This window comes from Raphanus sativus, chromosome 4, assembly GCF_000801105.2.
Source record: "Raphanus sativus cultivar WK10039 chromosome 4, ASM80110v3, whole genome shotgun sequence".
NCBI classification, from domain to species: domain Eukaryota; kingdom Viridiplantae; phylum Streptophyta; class Magnoliopsida; order Brassicales; family Brassicaceae; genus Raphanus; species Raphanus sativus.
The window spans coordinates 34,511,060-34,531,152 of NC_079514.1; the positions used below are offsets into that span (position 1 = coordinate 34,511,060).

The 20,093-nt window shown below is 30.7% G+C and overlaps 2 protein-coding genes and 1 long non-coding RNA gene across 5 annotated transcripts; all 3 read right to left on the minus strand.

Moving 5' to 3' along the window:
* Window positions 1-3,207: 3,207 nt before the first annotated feature.
* LOC108848737 (probable WRKY transcription factor 17) lies at window positions 3,208-4,908 on the minus strand. Its single transcript, XM_018622169.2, has 3 exons — window positions 4,166-4,908; window positions 3,607-3,735; window positions 3,208-3,511 (listed from the first exon to the last, which is right to left on the minus strand). Exons 1-3 carry the CDS (start codon window positions 4,822-4,824, stop codon window positions 3,334-3,336), a joined length of 966 nt encoding a protein of 321 aa, XP_018477671.1. The 5' UTR covers window positions 4,825-4,908; the 3' UTR covers window positions 3,208-3,333.
* Window positions 4,909-14,879: 9,971 nt separating this feature from the next.
* On the minus strand, window positions 14,880-16,637 carry LOC130511896 (uncharacterized). 3 transcript variants are annotated; one of them, XR_008945387.1, is made up of 6 exons: window positions 16,140-16,636; window positions 15,882-16,041; window positions 15,620-15,759; window positions 15,423-15,545; window positions 15,216-15,296; window positions 14,880-15,137 (listed from the first exon to the last, which is right to left on the minus strand). It is a non-coding gene; the product is annotated as an uncharacterized LOC130511896 (long non-coding RNA). The 3 variants fall into 3 exon arrangements; XR_008945388.1 differs by having other exon boundaries at window positions 15,620-15,676; window positions 16,140-16,634; XR_008945386.1 differs by having other exon boundaries at window positions 15,620-16,041; window positions 16,140-16,637.
* Window positions 16,638-16,902: 265 nt separating this feature from the next.
* LOC108848921 (probable sarcosine oxidase) lies at window positions 16,903-18,268 on the minus strand. Its single transcript, XM_057009737.1, has one exon. The coding sequence runs from the start codon at window positions 18,200-18,202 to the stop codon at window positions 16,961-16,963; it is 1,242 nt and encodes a 413-aa protein (XP_056865717.1). The 5' UTR covers window positions 18,203-18,268; the 3' UTR covers window positions 16,903-16,960.
* Window positions 18,269-20,093: the final 1,825 nt, after the last annotated feature.

The following is a 20,093-nucleotide window of genomic DNA, read 5'->3' on the forward strand; positions in this document are numbered from 1 at the left end:
AAGAAGGAGTGTATACTTTTTTCTAATCTACATTGGAGAGTGTCGCTGTAATTCGTATATGAAATTCTAGAAATATAGGAATAGCAACAAAAGTTTGTGGAGGAAGAAGGAAGATCGTGGTTGTGTTGGTTAGGGTTCGTGGAAATTCCACAAACTGCTGTTACAGTTTTTTTCTCTAAACATTATTTAATTTAATTGTTTTTTTTTAATTTTGTAAATATTAATTACGTGGCAGAAATTGATTGGTGAAGCGACTTGCGCTTTAGTATATAGGGATTACTGCCACTAAAGCTTTTCATACTATAGGATTTAGATATATATTTGAGGCTGGTGTTGAAGACTTGTTATCACAGTTTTTTTCTTCGTAGTTATTAGAGCATTTCTAAAAGACACTCTATAACTTCAAATATGAAATTTTTTGCTCTCCAAAAAGGATTTCAAATTTTCATATTTGAATTTTTGAGTAGTGAAACTTCAAATATAGAGTGTCACTATTCAAAACTTCAAATTTGAAGTTTCATATTTTTCATTGCATTTTGGTTCTTACATTTACATATTATATTTATGATTCTTAAATATTTTGTCTTTTAAGTTTTTAATCTTTTAAGATTTCATAACTCATAAATATTTCAAATTTGATTTTATAATATTAATTTTAAAAAATAAAACTAAACAAAAACTTTAAAATAAGTTTTTTCTTCAAAACTAGATTTAGATAACAACATTAGAAAAGAAACTTAACAAATGCACTAATTGATCATATATGAAAGTATTACGAAAATTGTTTTATAGAATAATGTAATATTTTACTTGTAATTTAATATTTAATTATGTATTTCTATGTAAATTTATATATTTTACTGTAAAATTTTTAATTAATATTTCTATAATATTTTAATATATGTGCTATTTATTTAAAAAATTTTATGAATTTAAATTAATAATCATAAATATAAAGACCATAATATAAAATATAAATTCTTTTGAAATTAATTTTGAAGTTTTACTTTTGGAGAAAAGTAGCTTAAAACTTCAAATATGAAGTTTTGCAAAACTTCAAAATATAGTATGTTTTTGGAGATGCTCTTAGTACTCCATTTCATTTTAATCATCATTTATGCATACAAATTAATAAAATAATTAATTGTATATTTTCAGCAAAAAATAAAATTATTTCTTGTACACTAATCATATTTTAATCAATAAAAAATAAACTGTGAATATTATTATTCAAATATGAAAATAATTTATTTTGAAACCAAAATCTTAGTCGACAACAATAATTAAAAACTGAAGGAGTATTATATTTTCTTCCAAACAAGAGAGTATCAGTCACCAAATTAATTTATCTTCAACATCATTATGATCTCGTTGACCCTCAAACAGCCTTTAATTGGCTTCAATTCATTGTTCAATCTCCCCTATCTTCCAACAACCGTTCGAACATTCTTTTGACTTTCAAGAACCCGTAAGTTAGTCAAACATTGCATTAACAACCCAACCCAAAGTCATTACTAGATCAACTAATGTGGTAATCACTATTGGGCTGGCATTTTATTTTATCAGTTTGATCTGTTATTCGCTTTTATACGATCCAAAACATTCGGATATTTGTAAGTTTTTGAAATAAATCAAATACTAAAAATTAATATCTGATGAAGCAAATCATAAAAACTAAAAAAATTAAAGACGCATATCTGATCCGCTCCAAATAGATGTATATCTACGCTTAAATACAGAGTTTTAAATGTATAATATTATTTACATATTATTTGACATATAATTTATTAGAGCTGTCATTTAATCTATTAAAATTGATTCAATCTGTTATTCGCTTCGATATGATTCGAAAATTTCGGATATCTGTAAGTTTTTGAAGTAAAACAAATATTAAAAATTAATATCCGACGAAACAATTCACAAATATTAAAAAATTTAGAGACATATATCTGATCCACTCCAAATAGATGTATGTCTACGCTTAAATATAGAGTTTTAATGTATAATATTATTTACTTATTATTTGACATGTAATTTATTAAATTATGTTTTAAAAGTTACTTATAATATATTAGATTAGAAAAGAATATAAAATATTATAAAAACTACCAATTTAAAAAAAAAACATTTTTTATAAGAAAAATTATTAATTTGAAAAAATATATAGCTTCTTTTTTTTACTTTATATTTTTATTATGTAAATGATATTTCTAAAAAAATAAATTAGTATTATTTTTTATAAAATTACTTGTATTGAACAAAACAAATGAAGTATCCATAGATATTCGTGAATATTCACAAATGCCAAAAAATTCGGATATCCGAAAAACTGGATATTTGTATTTTTGCGAAGCAAAACAAATCGGGAAATTAGATATCCATAAATTATGAAACAAATTACAAATACTAAAAATATGCTACTATTTGAACTATTTGATATGTGTCAAGGCCTAATCACTAATATAGGGTCGGGTATCATTACTCGATGTTCGCCTTATAACCGTTGCTTGATCTGTAATCGCCTTGAAAATCTAAGTACTCTTCTTTACCAAGTCAAAAATAACAAGTTGACAAATTTTAATATTTGCCTCGTTACTTGTTACTCATTATTCGTTTTACAAAATACTCGTTAATATTTGTTACTTACAATATAGTACGTGTCTTGTTTTTATATAAGTTTAATATCCATAATAATTTAATAAACAAGATAATCCGTACGGTTTTAACTCGGTTCATTCTTTATAATATGTATAAATATTTTTTAAAGTAATTTTATGTTGTTTAGTAGAATAAATAAGCAAAATTTCATGTAGATTTCTGATAGAATATTATTTAGTAAGTAGTTTTTAAATACTCAAAAATACTCGTAAATAATTCATAGGTACTCTTTAAGTATCAAATAATAAAAAGGATAAGTAATTTGCAATTAATTTATTGTTGATCAAAAGTACTCAAAATAGCAAGTAACAGTTTTTAACTTTTTACCAAGTCAGAAATTTTATTATTTATGCAACACAAGCATACGTAAAATAGAAGAGTACAATAGCGGGTATTCCACTTGTGCTCAGCCCTAATACTAACCACATCATTAAATCAGTAATTAAAATATATACATATTTCTATAATACCTTAATATACCATCTATTTTGTCAATGGAATTACTAGAAAGCAAATACTGTACTAAATACAAACTTTTGCAAGTAAGAATATTTTTTGTCAAGCCTCTTTCACGGTAGTAAGATTAAAATCCATTCAAAATACAAATCACCCCTCTATTTTTTAAAACATTACAAAGTCTACAAAACTAATTAATTTCATTATCTTTTCTAATTCTCAACCATTCAAGCCCGAGCCAAACACCAAACTGGAAGATATGTTCTCGTTCATCGCAGACTTTTGGTGACGGTGCTCCCCTTCGTAAGTCACAATAAGCATCGTTGGATCATCCAATGCTCGTTCCACGTGTTTCCTGGCTGGACACCCTCTAAACGTACTACATTTGTAATAACCCCTGAATCAAAAACAAATCACCACCGTTAGATCTCTACACGTTCAAATCAAACAACTATATCAATGGTGAATACAGAGAGGGTGTTCGATAGTTACCGTGGGTGTGGTGAGCCCTTAATCGGTTTTTGTCCGTATTTCCTCCATGAATACTCGTCCACCGGAATATCAGCTATCTTTGCACTTATCGCCGGTACTCTCACGCTTCTCTTCATCCGATTTTTCTTGCTGTAATTAACAAATAAATATAGTTAATTTAAAGGATTTTTAACAACCACAAAATGTTAAAATATAGTCAACGGTCAAAGAAATCTATCTAAATAAAACATTAACCTCCCCTGTACAAAACGACAACACCACATTAAATAGTCATCGTCTGGCGTGTATTTTCAAGTTAATGTCGTTGATTTTTACTAAGCACGTTGACCGATTGGTTAAGCCAAACCGGTTTAGATCAGGAGTTTCTATTTGGTTCACGAATCAACTTAATCGGATATACTACAACTAGACTAGTCAAAACTGTTGTAAAATATTATCTGATGTTGGATTTTAGTACCAAGTACGTTGACCGATTGGTTTAGACTACATAAAACCGGTTTAGAAGGATATCAAACCAGACTTTAATTGTATCACTAGACTAGTGGTTTCGTAACAATACCTCTTCTTGCAATGACACTTTCCGCTGCCAGAGGCAGAGATCTTGCCGGAAAAGTTCTGAGAGTGGTCATGCTCAAAACATCTCTTTCTGTAAGGAAGACCAGCAAGCGGCGGTTTCCCCGAGGAAGCTACAGGCGCCGAAGGAGCAAGAAAAATCGAAGATCCCTTAGATACACTCCCGTCGCCGGTGATCGCCGAAGACATGAAAGAAGAGTTCGAGGAGACACTAAAGCTCTCCTTTGCAAACTCCGTGCTCTTGGTTTTGGCGCCAAACACGCTTGGTTTGGTGAAATCTAGCGTCAAGCTTTGCTGATGCAACTGAACAAAGCTCCCCGGAGTTAGCACCGGAGCCGGAGGTGAAGGCTGAGAAACGGGTGGAGGAGGAGGAGGAGCTGCGGCGGAGGAGGATGAAGAAGAAGGAGAGGACTGAACCGGTCCGCGTCTAAACCGGGCGTGACCGGTACGGTTAAGGAGAGATATGACTTTTTTGAATTTGGAAACGGTGAAATCGGTGATCTCGGAGCAGTCAACGTTACGGTCTTCAGGGCGGTTAGAGAGGAGACGGATCATGTGTTCCATGCTTTTTAAGCCTTGCGATGCAGCTTCCTGTATAGCCGTTTGATCTTCCATCTTAGGAAAACGCATGATATCGACGGTCATGATGGAAGTTATCAGAGAGAAATTAAAAGCTTGAAGATCTGAGAAAATGGAAGTTTTTGTTTATGAGTGCGAAAGTGGAAGATGGAAGATGAAGGAATGACGTAATATATGGGGGAATGGAGTGCTACCGGGTGACCGGGAGATTAGGTCGGAGTTTTTTTAGTCAAACTACATTTTTGATCCAACGGTTGAGATCAAAAAGATTAATGTGGAATAAAGCAATCAAATATGTTGGTCTCCTCGAGTTTTAAAGTGCGTGGGGTCCTCTTTGATTGCAAAGCAATCTTCAAAATAAAGGGTCAGTGCGTAAAATTGAATTTGGAAGAATCGTTTTGAGAAGAGACTAATTTAACATTTGTTTTCTGTTCTATTTAGCACCACAACTTGTCAATATTATATGGCGCACAAATACAAAATACGGAGTATATTTCTAAAATTGTTACTTAATTAATGCAGCATTGACAAAATAAAACATGTATAGATAGACGACTTTAATTATATTTATTATTACCATTTTACGTATTTATACGGTCAAAAGTAAAGCTGTAATACTTAACTTTTTATAAATTAGGATAGGTTTTGTTAGGACTTTTAACTGATATTTGAAATTCAGATATTCTAACAAGAATTTCTAACCAGATTTAGCCTTCTAGAAAATTGTTTTGACTGGGAAAGTCGGAGAAACTAGTAGATGAAAATAAGCCTTTCTTGACTTTTTAGTTTACCTAATTAATCTACACAGACTGTTGAACAAATTAAAATCATTAACAAAAATTAAATGTCATAGTAACAGCGATAATCGTTGACTATGTGCAATACGTATAGTCTACTATCTCTTTCTTTAGTTGAGAACAGCGATGATAAAGAAAACGACAAAGTAGGAAAAAGAAAAAGCTGACTAAATAAATTCAAAATAAAAGTGATCACATGGACCCATTTTAAAATATATTCAGAACTATTGACCAACTTGGTAACCTAATGTTCCCGGTTATTATTTTCTAGACCGTTGATATTCCAAAGTAGGATCTAACGGTGGATCTACAAACTGTGGAGTTGACTTTACGATAAGTATTGTTCTCTTTAACTTTTATTTTTCTTTTTATGGGAACCTAAAAAATCTCCACCACGACATATCGTATTCTGACACGTCGGTTTAGAGCTGACTCATACGTTGTCACCCGTCCACAGTTTTTGTTTTTCATTTTTCTCAACAAACTAAAAAAGTGTTTGCCCAAAAAAAAATAACTAAAAAAAGTGTAGAATAGTTTAGATATATATCATATCATAGATTCATAAAGTTGCATGCTCCCTCTATTTTTTAAAGATTACCTTATTCGTGCATAAAATCAGTGAAATATTTAAAACATTCAATTTTTTACATATTTTTTTTTTGGGTCAAATTTTACATATTTGTTTTTTATCTACCTTTTTGTAAGAAAATGTGCATATTATTATTTGAACAAAAAAAGTGCATATTAACAAGAAAATGCTAGGATATATACTAATCGCTATGTTTCATGAATGAATGATGTTAGATAATTTAACTAAAAATAAAAAGATTTCAAAAGTTATCGCTCTCTCCGTTCTGAAATATTTAGGAATTTTTGATGTTCTAGTATATAAATTATTTTTCTATATTTTAGAATAACTTATCTAAATTTGTGAAATTAATCATATTTTATAGTCTGTTTTGTAATTTATCAAATACATTTAGGAAATGTATTCAATTAGATATTTGAAGTGATTTGTATTAATATGACACATTTTCTTTGATTCAAACACATGGATTCTAAAAAATATTTTAAAATCTAGTGTTATTGAATTTTTAATTCATAAAAATCCAGTGTTATTGAACAAAACTTAAATTGAAGATTTTAAAGTATTTTAATTGCTTAGAGTGTGTGAGAAAAAAAAATTAGTTATAAAATTTTTAATCTAAATCTCATACTTTTAGATGAAATTTTAGAAATATTTAACAAAATAACATCAAATCTTAGATTCTCCTCCAATAATCTAGAAACTCACTAAAAATCAAATCACCTCAAATTTTAGATTCAATACATCCGCCTTAGTTTATAGTTTCAATGTTAATTTTTAAATAAAAATAATTTTCGTAATATATGTGCTTTAACTAAAATGTCTTATATTTAAGAATAAAGAAAGTATTTTTAAATATCATTTAATGTGTATATTAGATATAATTGAACTAATAACAAATAATTATATAACTTGAAAAGCTATTTAAAAGTATAAAAATATATAAAAACATGAAAGATATTTATGTTTTGAAACAAAAATATCATTAAATTATTTATAATATAAAACAGACGGAGTACAACGGTTGTTGCTTGATTCAAATTTTATCAGTTTACTTTTAAATCTATACTATTATTTGCGAAGTGATTTTTGGCAACGGAACTCTCACGTTAAAAGTTGGAGCGGTTAATATCGTTTATACCCTTAATGAATAAAATCTATAAATTACTTAAAAATAAAAAACGATTATAAATGATTTTATTAGATAAATGATCAAAGGTAATAATTAATTAACAATAAGAACTATCAAAAATCTAAAATTATATATTTTAAAATAAAAGATAATGATCATATATATATATATATATATATATTGTGATGATCCGAAATATATCTTTTAATAAAAAAATTAAAATTAAAAAACAGAAATACATAACTAAATAATAATCAATTAATATTATTACTTTTATATAATTGAAAAGATAATATTGAGTGATTTCTAATTTTTTATTAATAATAACTATAGTATACATAATTTTTTCAAGAAAAAAGTAAAATTATTACTTTTATATAATTGAAAAATTATATTGAGTGATTTCTAAAATTTAGTTATTAATAATGAATATAATATACATAAGAATTTCCAAGAAAAAAGCATAATACATAAGAATATTCAAATGAAAAAAATACGGATTTATCATTATAATCTTTTAATTAGTAATTGATGTATTAATAAGTAATAACTATAAAATGTATATGCCCGCATATGCGGGTTAAACACCTAGTTGTAGGGTACTTATTCAAAGTTTTGTAAGTTTAACACTTGTAGAAAGTATACAGTTGACCTAATTAGAACCATCAACCATCTGACGTTTTATGTGGGCAAAACAGATCCTAGAGTGTTTGAAAGTGGAGTGGAACATTTTGATATATTTGTCAACGGAATGCATTTTAATTTGGTTTCGTGGGAATAGTTGACCCGACCGACTTATATATGATTGTGGTGCACGTCTACTTTTTCTTTTGTTATTTCTGATTTTTTAGACTACATAAAACCGGTTTTCTGATTTATGATTGTGGTGCATTCCAAATTGATTGTGGTGCATTCCAAATTTACCTCTATACTAGATAAAACCGGTTTTCTGATTTCTGACTTATATATGATTGTGGTGCATTCCAAATTGTTATTTCTGATTTTACAAATGATCATGTCCAGTTTTCTGTCCCTATTTTCCCCTTATTTATTTTTTAAAAAAATTCATTTATCGACCCAAACTGGTTTTTAGAACTTCATTTTTAAGAATTTTATCTTGTTCTCTCTCCTATTTTAAACAATTTTCATTTATTTTAAAAGTTAAAAGCTCTCCTAAATATTTTGTTGGAGCTGCTCTATGTTCTAGGATTGTTTCCAATTTACCTCTATACTAGATTAGGACCCGCCCTAAAGGGCGGAAATTGATTTGTCAAATTTCAATTAATAATATATGGTATATATAATATGTGTATAATATTATATATATTTTGTGTAACATTTATATATATATACATATTAGACATATATATAATATTTTATTAAATATATATAGAATTTAATAGTGTTATCATTTGTGTTGTACTTGTTATTAGTTTGTATTTAATCTTCTTTCATTTTTAGTATAATAATTTGCCTTATCACACCTTTTACCTTTTAACTTATACACATAGTTATGTCCTTTTTCAAAAAAAAACTTATACACATAGTCTCGTAAAATGTAATATATAAAAAAGCATATTTAAAAAATCTACTGACCATATGCCACCATTATTTGGTTGTTTGAACAAAAAAAATCATGTTCTTGCATAACTGTGTATGTTGTGATATGATGTAGGTGAAGAGTAAATATATGGAAGTAAAGTTAGTGATACGAACATGAGCCTATGTTGGTCTATGCCACAATTATTTGGTTTTTAGAAGATCAATGAGCATAAGCATACACGGTCTTTGTATGCTTACGTTGTAAATGAGTCGGATATTTTTTTTCTTATGTCTGGAATGATATGGAACTCGTTGATCTAAGAGTGGTTCAGTTTTATATGATCTAATTATATTAAGAGATTAACCAAAAATATTATAAAAATGTTACTAGTTAGGTTTAACTAATCTATGTTGGTTAAGATTTGGTTTAATTTAAGTTGGTAGGTTGCATTGTACAGGAGGCATGATATATTCTAGCAACAACTATGAAAGAGTCCAAAATTTAAATGAGATCCGTAAATTAATAGATTAGATTTAACTCTATGTTTTTTTCATAAAAATGGATTTGTTCAATGCATATCTCTAGAATAGTGTTTCTTAATTTTTAGAAAAAATATATAATTATTATTTTCATCTCTAAATATAAAAGTAAAAATATCATTTCTGTATTTTTTTCTAGAAATAGATAAATTTTATTATAAAAATGTATATTTAAGGAAAATTACCTCCGTGATAGTTTTTTTAAGAGTAAAATATAAAAACATACACTGAAATGTTCTAAATACTCAATTTTAGATACTCACTTAGTTTTAAATTATTTTATGTTAACCAGATAATTTTGAAGAACTCCACCTAAATACCTCCAGTAATCATATGTTCTAAGACACACTACTGTTCTAAGACACAGTACGACTAGAAATTAATATTACTGAGAGTGCCACTTTTCTCAATTAACCATTTACTAGAGGACGGATATATTTTTTATTTATTTTGATTTTTTAATTTTATATTTAGATTTTGGTATAATCATATTTGAGATTAATATTAGTTTAATTTGATATAATAGTCTCTTAAATAAATGATATATATTATTGGACCAAATTTTTATCAATCAGACATGATTTTGTTTTAATAGAATAGATTATCATTATATGTAAATTTTTAAAATGATCAATTTCTAAGCATTTGAATGTGAACATATTATATGTAAATTTGTAACATAATCAATTTCTAAGCATTTGAATGTAAAAATGTTATATGTAAATTTGTAACATTATCAATTTCTAAGCATTTGATGTAAAAATATTATCTGATTATTTTCAAAAAAAAAATATTATCTAATTGATTGACTTTGCGGTAGAAATTTATTTAAAATAATACCGAAGCACTTGCCACTCTCTTCACTTCTTTATCATTTAAGTTTTATCAGTGCACAGCAGTATGTATGGCTGTTGCTTTTGCTATGTGTGGGTTTTTCAGACTATGTTTCTCTGTTATTCTCCTTTGAGTTATTTTGTTTTTTTTTTTTGTAAAAGAACTCTCCTTTGAGTTGTGAATGAAAGAAACCTTTGACCAAAAAAAATTAATAATACCGAAGCACTAGTCGTATCACGAAAGATGATTTGGTTGATAAGGATTTGATTCGATCGTTTGTTTCGACCAATACATTAAACATCCACCATCCCTCTCTTTTAATTTTTTTTCTTATCTGCACAAAATATCATGTCCTAAAGATCCATACCTAACTCATCTTATCGTGTCTTTACCGAAAACACTTAATATTATGTCAGTGCAAAATAAAGTTCAAAAATCTAGTAGCATTACTGAAACATATGCCTTCTGAGTCAACCCGACAACCTGTTCTCCTTGGGTGTCGTATTCTTTCGAGTGTCAAGCTTTGAAATTAAAAAGTTACTGGTTTACTAGGAGTATTATCTTGCAGTTAGGCTTTGAAATAGGGATGGAAATTGTAGAACCTTATGTTCGCCAGCACTAAAAGGATTGCACATATGTATATATTCCAGGGTAGTTTGATACATTTTTCACAAGTCAAAAAAGATGAGTAGTTGAGTACTTAAATAACACTTTTATATGTTAATTAATTATCATTTTTAATTTAAGATATATATATATATATATATATATATTCAGAACAGCCTAAATTTATATTTTTATTATTACACACTAAAAAACATTCTACTGATGATTTATCAGAATGATTTGCAACGTCTGCTAAAAGACATTATATCAATTATCAAGTTATCTTCTTAATAATTATAGCCAAGCCATTTTGATTCAGCTTTCAACTAAAAATATTCATTTTAAAATAATAATAAATAAATTATAATTTAGCAATTAACATCAAAAATATAAGATTTGGTCAACACATTGATGCTCCCTATTCATTAGTCATTACCAAAAACGGTATCTCTCATTGGGGAGTCTGGCCTTCATTTCATATTTTCGGCGGCTCCGCTTTCTCTTGGTTGCTTCAGCTGCAGCCACTCCTTTTCTCGAGCTAGTCCTCTACTTGATCTTAATTGTCTTCTCGTTGCTGATCATCACAGTCTGCTTCTTTTTAACTTTTGTAATTTGCGTGTAATGTGGAATTAATAAATTTGTATGTTTTGTTGGTAACTTCCAAAATTATTTGTTTGATATTCGTGTATATAAATGGATGAATTTGTGGAATTTGTTTGTTCTATTTTCTGCCATTGTTTCTTTTTGGTTTCTGCGATTCGTGTGGTTCGGAGTTTTTTTCCTCTTAAAATTGGAATACTGGGTGTTATTACCAGAATTATGACCCTAATACTTGGATTTTCTTGGACAGCTAAGTAAGAGTAAGTAAGAGAGTTCATGTACACGTCCTCCTGATTTAGTGATAACAAGAAGTGCCTTACTCATATTGATCACTTGTATGCTCGCCATTTCATAAACGCCAATCATTGTGTTTCTCTGAACATTGAATTATGAATTATAATAGCATTCTGTTTGTGCTCACTGGTCAAGGATGACAAGGAAATATTTAATATTGTAGATTATTCACTAGAATGTGATTTCTTCTATTGTTGGGGAAAGAGCAAAGTTATGGTGTAAGTTAGCAGCAGATATATAATAATTGGCGAGATGCAATAGCTACATACTCCTATATCCAATCCATTTACCTGTGGTGAGTAACTATGGATTCACAGTTGTTGTAGTAGTAAGAATTATGTTAATTCATTTTCGTTTGTCAGTTACAACTCGTTCTTTGATTTGTTTGATGAACCTCCTTTTCTCTTTTTCCTTGTAATTTATGCATTGCTCATATAATACACGTTTCATTTAGTATTCATTTCAGAACAGTACTATGATGTTTTAAATAATTTCTTAGTAGCAATTCAGATAAAAAGAGAAAAAAAATGTTAAAGGAAAAATCTTGGTTCATGATTTTGGAAACAAACTTTATCAGAAATTTGCTTTTCCAAAATTTTAGCTGTTTTTTTTTGTGAACTCTAGAATTCGTGTTATATACTTTATAAGGTACAAAAATGTATTCTGTATGTTCTACGAAATTGTTTTAAATTTGCAAAACATATAAATAATGGAGAATACATATTATATATACAGAAAAAGACAAAAAATAGCACTAAACCAAGTTTTTGTCACAAAAAATAGTATCACAAGGAGGAAAATGACCAAAATAAGTTTTATTGATGGTTAAATATGCATTTATAACCCTTGGGTTACTAATTTACGACTTAGGGTTTAGAGGTAAGGGGTTGGGTTTTAGTAATGTGATCAAATATTTAAAAATAAAAAATAAATATTAAAATTTTCAAAATAAAAAGGTGTTATTTTGGTCATTTTATTTTTTTAGTGCTATTTTAGTGACAAAAACTTAAAAAGTGATATTTTAAAGATTTGCCCTATTATATACTATAAAAACATATTATAATAACCATATGTGACAAAATAATAATACAGAAGAATATAAAAGAAGCCTACTCTAGATTTTGTAGAAATTAATAAGAAAAGAACATTTTTGTATAGAGCAGCCCACTCAGAGCCTAATGGAGAATACATACTCTTTCCGTTTCATAAAGATCTACATTTTAGGAAAAATATTGTTTTAAAAAGATAATTTTTTTTACTTTTTCAATGTATTATTTAATAAAAATTGTTAACTTTAAAAATATTAATAGTGTTTATTGGATTTCTATTGGTTAAAAGTTATGGAAAATTATTATTCACAAAAGAAATACATTTGCAATCAAATTTAATGTGTTTTTCTTAATATATGTGAAATATTTAGGATATGCATTTTTTTTTGAAACAGAAGGAGTATTAGATTTGTGAACATTTGAAAAGACATATGTAAAACATGTCTCTGTTTTGTGTTGTTCTTTTTGTTTTCATTGAGGTTATCTTAAAGTTTTTTTTTTTGAATATTTATCTTAAAGTTTTGCTTCAAAGGGAGCGAATCATCGATCGTCTTAGACGCATATATCTGTGAGAACAGAATCATCTACCATGATAAGCCAAAACTGTAGTCTGTAGGTCATACTGGTATTAGTCTATAAAGCTCATGACATAGTAAGCTGTCATCTCTTTGCAGGTTTCCAAAACTGTTAAAGTAGATTCAAATACAAGTGTGGTGTTTGTGTCATTGGGATGTGATCGTGGTAGCCTTATTGGTCCCAATTTTTTTTTATAGCTACTTGAACATCATTATTTTTTGGTGTTGGTAAGAATTAGAATTAATAAAATGAAAATATTAATGGCTGCTACTCATATTCATGTAGGTGTTCATTGATACATATTACAGTGGAGCTGTGAATAAGTTCTTTGTGACTTTTTTAGTTTCAGAATGGTAGTTTATGGTTAGTCCATCGGTTCTCATTTAGTTTAGAATTGTTTCTGGTCTAATAAAAGGCTGTATTTGTTTCTTTCAGGCTTTCTTGTGACCGAACACGTATGGCCGTATGGGTTAGATGGCTTTCACTGGAATGTCCGCTGCCTAAATCTGAGGTGTCGAGTAACTGTCTAGGCTCAGAGCGATGCCGCATTGATGATTTAATTTTAGTTAGTTTTTTTTAACCACCACCCAAGTTTTAATTATGCTTTATGAAAGTGGCAGTTGAAAAAGATATATAATATAAGTTTTATACTGTTCTTCTTCAACAACTAGGTGCGGATCCCCCGCGCAAGCGCGGGGTCGTTGATGGAAGTGTTGCGTTAGGTAATGATGGAAGTGAAAATGGTGTCTTTTCTAGTGTTGGTTTGCATGTGAATATCTGTTATATTATACGTATTTGTTGAGGTAAAGAGCTGTGGTAAAAATGTATATTATTCTTTGATTATGACTAATCTTTTAGCAGGTGAGTAGTCGAAGTTCGGTGTTTTTTTTTCTTATTTTGTATATGATCAAAGAATATATATAATCAAACCTTTTGCGAATGTAGAGACACATGTAAAAATCAAAGAAATGTAGAAATCATTTGAAAGTTAGTGTGAGGATTTTAGCAAAAAAAAAAAAAAGTTAAGTGTGAGGATTTGTAGACTTGGACCTGATTTGGCTTGAAATGAATTAAAGTTTTTGACCTAAGGAAAGTTTAGTATTGGGCTGTTGTCGCTGGGCCTGTAATCTGAATTCATAGGAAAGAGGAGTGAACAGATGTAGAAGTTGCTGCCTTGTGAAGCTCGGAGAATCCCTGGTATTGCTTGGGGGTGCTAGTGTGCGATTGTCTTTTGTTTAAAGGGAGTTATAGCTAAATTAAGTTCATGGGTAGCTGTATATGTGAGAGTTGGTATCTTACTCTGTTTTGGAGAAGGTTTAAACAGTGAAATTTACAATTGATTAATTTACTTTTCCTTCCAGAGAGATATAGTTTTGAGTTGTGAGAATGTTGGAGTTGATGATGATAATAACTGTTGATATTTGAAGGATTGGATGTTATTTTCAGTGATATTGTGTGATGCTCTTTTTCTGTAATTTGTTGGTGTTTGTTTGATAATTTTTTAATACACTTTTAATTTATCTCTGTATATGAAATTCAGGTGGAGATATGTTTGGAATCATATATATTTTCCTGTTCTCGTAGAAAGATTTTTTAAAACTTTAAAACAAAACCCATTAACTAAATATAGCATATCAATAATAAAGCTTTGTTATGAAACAACTAATGGAAATGTTGTCTTTATTTTTGCATACTCCTCATTAGTTTAATCATTAGAATGAGGTGGGAGGCGTCCAGCTTCAATGTCATCTCCTAGATTTGTGTTTTGAATGGGCTCGCTTGTCTGAATACATGTAAAATGTTAATCTTTTGCAACTCCCAAACTGCAATGAGGCAGGTTGTTTGAATTTTCTCGTTAATTAAATCATGTGATCGGATGTTAAAAGCGTTTGTGTTGTTACCTTTTTATGAATTCTTCAATGGGGTAATGTTTGCATCGAAGTAATAGTTGGTGGCTGCCGTCGAGCCTCGACGAACGTAGCCTGAAATCAGGCCAATGTGAACAATTTGATTATATTAGTGTAATTTAAAGAACATGAACTCATGCGGGAGGCTCAAATTATGAACAATTTATATATTTTTAAGACTGCAAAGAGAGATGACTTGACCTCCAAGCAGCTGTGGTTTGGTTGTGGTGACCAGCATTACAGAGTGTCTGTTACCTGGGAGTTCAAGATAGACCTAAACATAGATGCAGCGTTCCCGTCAAATTCAAGAAGGCCGCCACACCACTGCGATTAAAAAATCTTATAAGGTGGGCTGAAATGCATGGCTGGGAAATATTTGTTTTCTGTTGTTTCTTTACCGATCAATTAGGAGACGGATCAGAATAAGGGACCTGACTGCAGGGTTGGTGAGTTATCTAACCCATGCAAATATCATATTTGTCCAACAGCATCAGGATATTTAAAAATAAACCCTGAACTTAAATATGATGTAAATGAACTGCAGAGGTGTATATTCTAAATCTGTGTTAGCAAGTGCAAGTAGGTGGTCCAACTTCCGGACCTTGAACTTGTGGAGGTTGATTACAGAAGGAGCCTTCTGTAATTCATCAATAGTTGTACCTGGGATAATACGTATGACGAATGGATGGTTCGTAATCTTGTACATGTTAGTGCACCTTGCGACCTGAAAACGACCCAATCTTACTATGGCACCTGTTCTTAAAAATGCACGGAAGTGATTGGCACGAGAAGCTGGGACGAAGCCATGGATGAGTGCATTCTGAAAGTAGAAGCAGAAAACATGAAAAAATGAGGATTCGTATAATCGAATCAAAACAATTTTAATAGATAAAGGTTATTGATTGAATATGGGTTTACCTTTTCACCGAGTAAGAAGAGTGTGATAACCATGAAATCATCCTTTTGGTTGATGTTGTGGAATCCCAGAGGTGGAGAAGGCAACCAACAATAAACTGAGGATATCAACCGAGTAAGAAAGAGTCGAATGTTGACTGGCGGTCGTTGTTTTGATCTAACAGAGAAGCAAAGAGAGACATAATCAATGAGATTGTATAAGTTACGCTTTTGAGAGAAATCGATAAGTTTTTTATTTGTAATAATTTCTCCTATATGATGAGATTATTGGGTGGTGTTATGAATGGGAATCATTATGATGGTTTGAGTAAATATGGGTATCTGTAGAGGCTGAAGGGGAGTAATTGATTTGGTAAATCGAAAAGGTTTCGTAGAAGTGAAACTGTATAGCTTCCTTTGGAGAAGAAGATTACAAACAGAGAAAGCGTTTATTGAAACGACAAAGGAGAAAGATGAATTTTCTTTATTTGTCTAAAGTGATGCAGAAAACCCTAGATTTACTTCAAACGACGACGTCTCACCACATGGGATTCAAATAGAAAACATACAGGAAAAAATATTATGACTCCTTCAATTCGACCCTCAAAGCCCATCTCTACACACGGCACTCAGTAAAACACAGCCTATACGTGACGCAGCCCATACACGATTTACAAAAACCAGATGAAAAGCCCATTTCGTTGAGAAAAAATAATGTGGGACCCACCAAAACTGCTGACGTGTCGCCTCAGGAGTGAAGACACTGTCCCATTATATTATAGATTTTAAAAAAAAATTTATTCAACAGTTGACACTTATACAACCAAATGTAATACTAATTTTATTCAAAGGTTACTACCAAGTATCACCTGGTCAGGATACTCTTTAGCATTCCCTTTAGGATTCTCCTCAAACCTCCTCAGACTAAACTGCTTCATCTCAACTCCTCCTCCAGCCTCTCCATCCGTCGCCAGCTCCGCTAATATCCTCCCCACAGCAGGCGCCATCTTAAACCCATGACCCGAAAACCCGCCACCGACCACCACATCTTTCCCAAACTCCCCACCGAGAAAATCAATCACAAAGTCCTCATCTGGCGTCATTGAATACATACAAAGCTGAGTCGCCACAGGCCCTTCCGCATCAACCATCCCTCCAAACCTCTCCTTAATCCACTCTTTAAGCTCTTCTAGCTTCACTCCCGGTCCCCACGGCCTCTTGTCTGGATCGCACAGGTAACCCCCGTGAACCGCAACTTTGATCAGTCCCGGATACTCCAAAGACGGAGTTCCATACACGTAAGGAGCTCCGTAGGACGCGAACGTAGGAAACTCCGAGTCTATCGCGAACCTGTCCTCGTGGCCTTCTTTGATTCTCCAGTAACACACCGTCGTCTCAAGCGGCTCCACCGGAAAATCTATCCCGGCCACCGTTTTCACCAGCTTACCTATCCATGCACCTGCAGTAACTATACATTTTTTACCGTGGAACTTCTCTCCTTTCACCGTGCTGACTATTACCCCTCCCTCGTTTCCACCGTCTTTCTTTATGTTACTCACTTTGGTGTTGTCCCTCAAAACGGCGCCGTTCTTTAACGCGAGCGTCTGGAACATAGAGACGGCTTTGGTCGGTTTGATAACTCCTCCAAGGTCCGTCGAGACTCCGATCCAGCTCTCCGGGATATTGATCCTCCCGGAGAAATATTCAGACACGGTCTTGGAGTCCATGACCCTGTGAGCCAAGCCGTGTTTACGACACGTGGCGACAACAGAGAGGAGGCTCTGCTGGTCCTTAGGGCCCATGTCGAAGTGATGAGTTGGGAAATGGACTTTGTATCCGATCTCGGACTGGGCCTGAGCCCATAACTGAGCTGACTCGGATACCATGGTGTAGTAGTAATCCTCCGGGTAAGTGGCGCGTATGGTGCGTGACTCGCCGTGGGAAGAGCCACGGTGGTGGAGGAAGTCGAATTGCTCGAGGAGGAGAGTCTTATGTCCTCTTTGCGCTAGCTGGTATGCTGCAGAGCTTCCCATGACTCCTGCTCCGACGATGATCACGTCGAATCGGTGGTCGCCGGAATATTCCATGAGGAATGTTAGTGAGAGAAAGAAAGAAAGATAGAGAGTGTGTTGATTGAAGGTAAGCGTATGGTTGGTATTGCTGCATTATAAAAGCACATTGTGTTCGACAAGTGGACAAAACTGTTATATTACAATCACGACACTGCCCTTGGGTTGTGTCACTTTCCTTATCTACCTTCTTCGTTGAACATGTCAAATAATCATAAACAAAATCACGTTATACACGACGGAAACAAACAAACATACAGTAGCAAAAAACTAAAATGGACTATTAATAAAAGAAAATCATCCAAGTACATAAAACTTAAAAGTTTTCATAAGGCTTTGGTATCTTTGGGATATTCGATGTTGTAAGTGGCCAAATTGTACTCGATGAAGCAAGTATCACGTTCACGACAGTCACTATTTCGAGATGGCTTTTAGTGGGGGATGGATGAATAGCCACAGTTCATGAATGTGATAATCTTTAGTTAGCTAATATATAATCGTAAGATCATTAGTTTCTTATATATCTACAAAACTTTCAAAAATTTCTATAATTTTTTTAAAAAATATTATTAGTTTCTTATATATCTACAAAATTTATAAATATTTTTCAGGCTATTTTTTTTGATAATTATACAATTTTATATCATTTTATTAGTTTTATACAAATTGAATTAATATATATTTGCCACATGTCCTCTCTATAATCGATTTCACAAAATAAATATGACATGGCTACTGAAATTGATGACACGGCTTCCGAAAAAATATGACATGGATAATTTCATTTAATATTGATTTATATTTTTGGCAAACTTATTAGAATATAGTAATAATTCATTTATTATATTTAATATTGATATTTTTTTTGTTAATTTTTTAAAATATGGTAATAGCTCATACATCATCTATAAAATAAATATATTCATATATGACATTTTAAATTTCGAAATATTATTATTTTGTATAATTATACAATTTGTATTACTAAAACTTTCAAAAATTTCTACAATTTTTTTAAAAAATATCTAATCGTAAGATCATTAATTTCTTATATATCTACAAATTTTATAAATATTTTTCAGGCTAAATTTTTTGATAATTATACAATTTTATATCATTTTATTAGGTTTATAAAAATTGAATTAATATATATCAAATTTATATTAAATATTAGTAAGAAAATAGTGAAATCTATAATATTTAATAAAAAAATTAAATATAAGTTAGATTTAAAAATTCCTTACTGCACATGGTGCAAGGAAAACACCTAGTACTTTTGAAATAATCACCTTCGAATTCAAAGTGTGCAAAAAAGATATATATATATATATATATATATATAAAGTGTGCAACTTTGTATAAGTATTCTTATTTATAACACTTCAATCCGTAAAACACAACTGTTTGTGTGATTTTCTCCTAACTAGGATTCAAAATCTACAGTTGTTTAATATTCGATATTCACTTTCACGATCTATAACAAAATAAAAAGGATAACAATAACAATTGTTGTGAAATCGTGATTTTGAAGTTTTTTTTTATCAGTTGTAGTCTTGGGGAATATGGTAGAATGAATATAAAGTCACTTCGCTCATTTTTAGTGCTCACAATTCGTTTGTTGGAAAAGACAAATCCCTTATCCCAGTTGCTTAGTAGATTAGTGCCAAAACTTTTACATCTCCAATAAACGAATACTGAACATTCGTCAGAACCACTCATACACTCCAAAACCTACATGTATCTTATTAGTTTTAGAACTAATCATTATTGTCCACAATTTACAATTAGCTAGATATAGTGTTAACAGTTTGATATAAGATTTTGAATGTATATATACTTCTAAAATTATGTGTGACATTAGAGAAAAATCATTAAACTAAACTATCAACTTTAGTTATGATGATTTGTT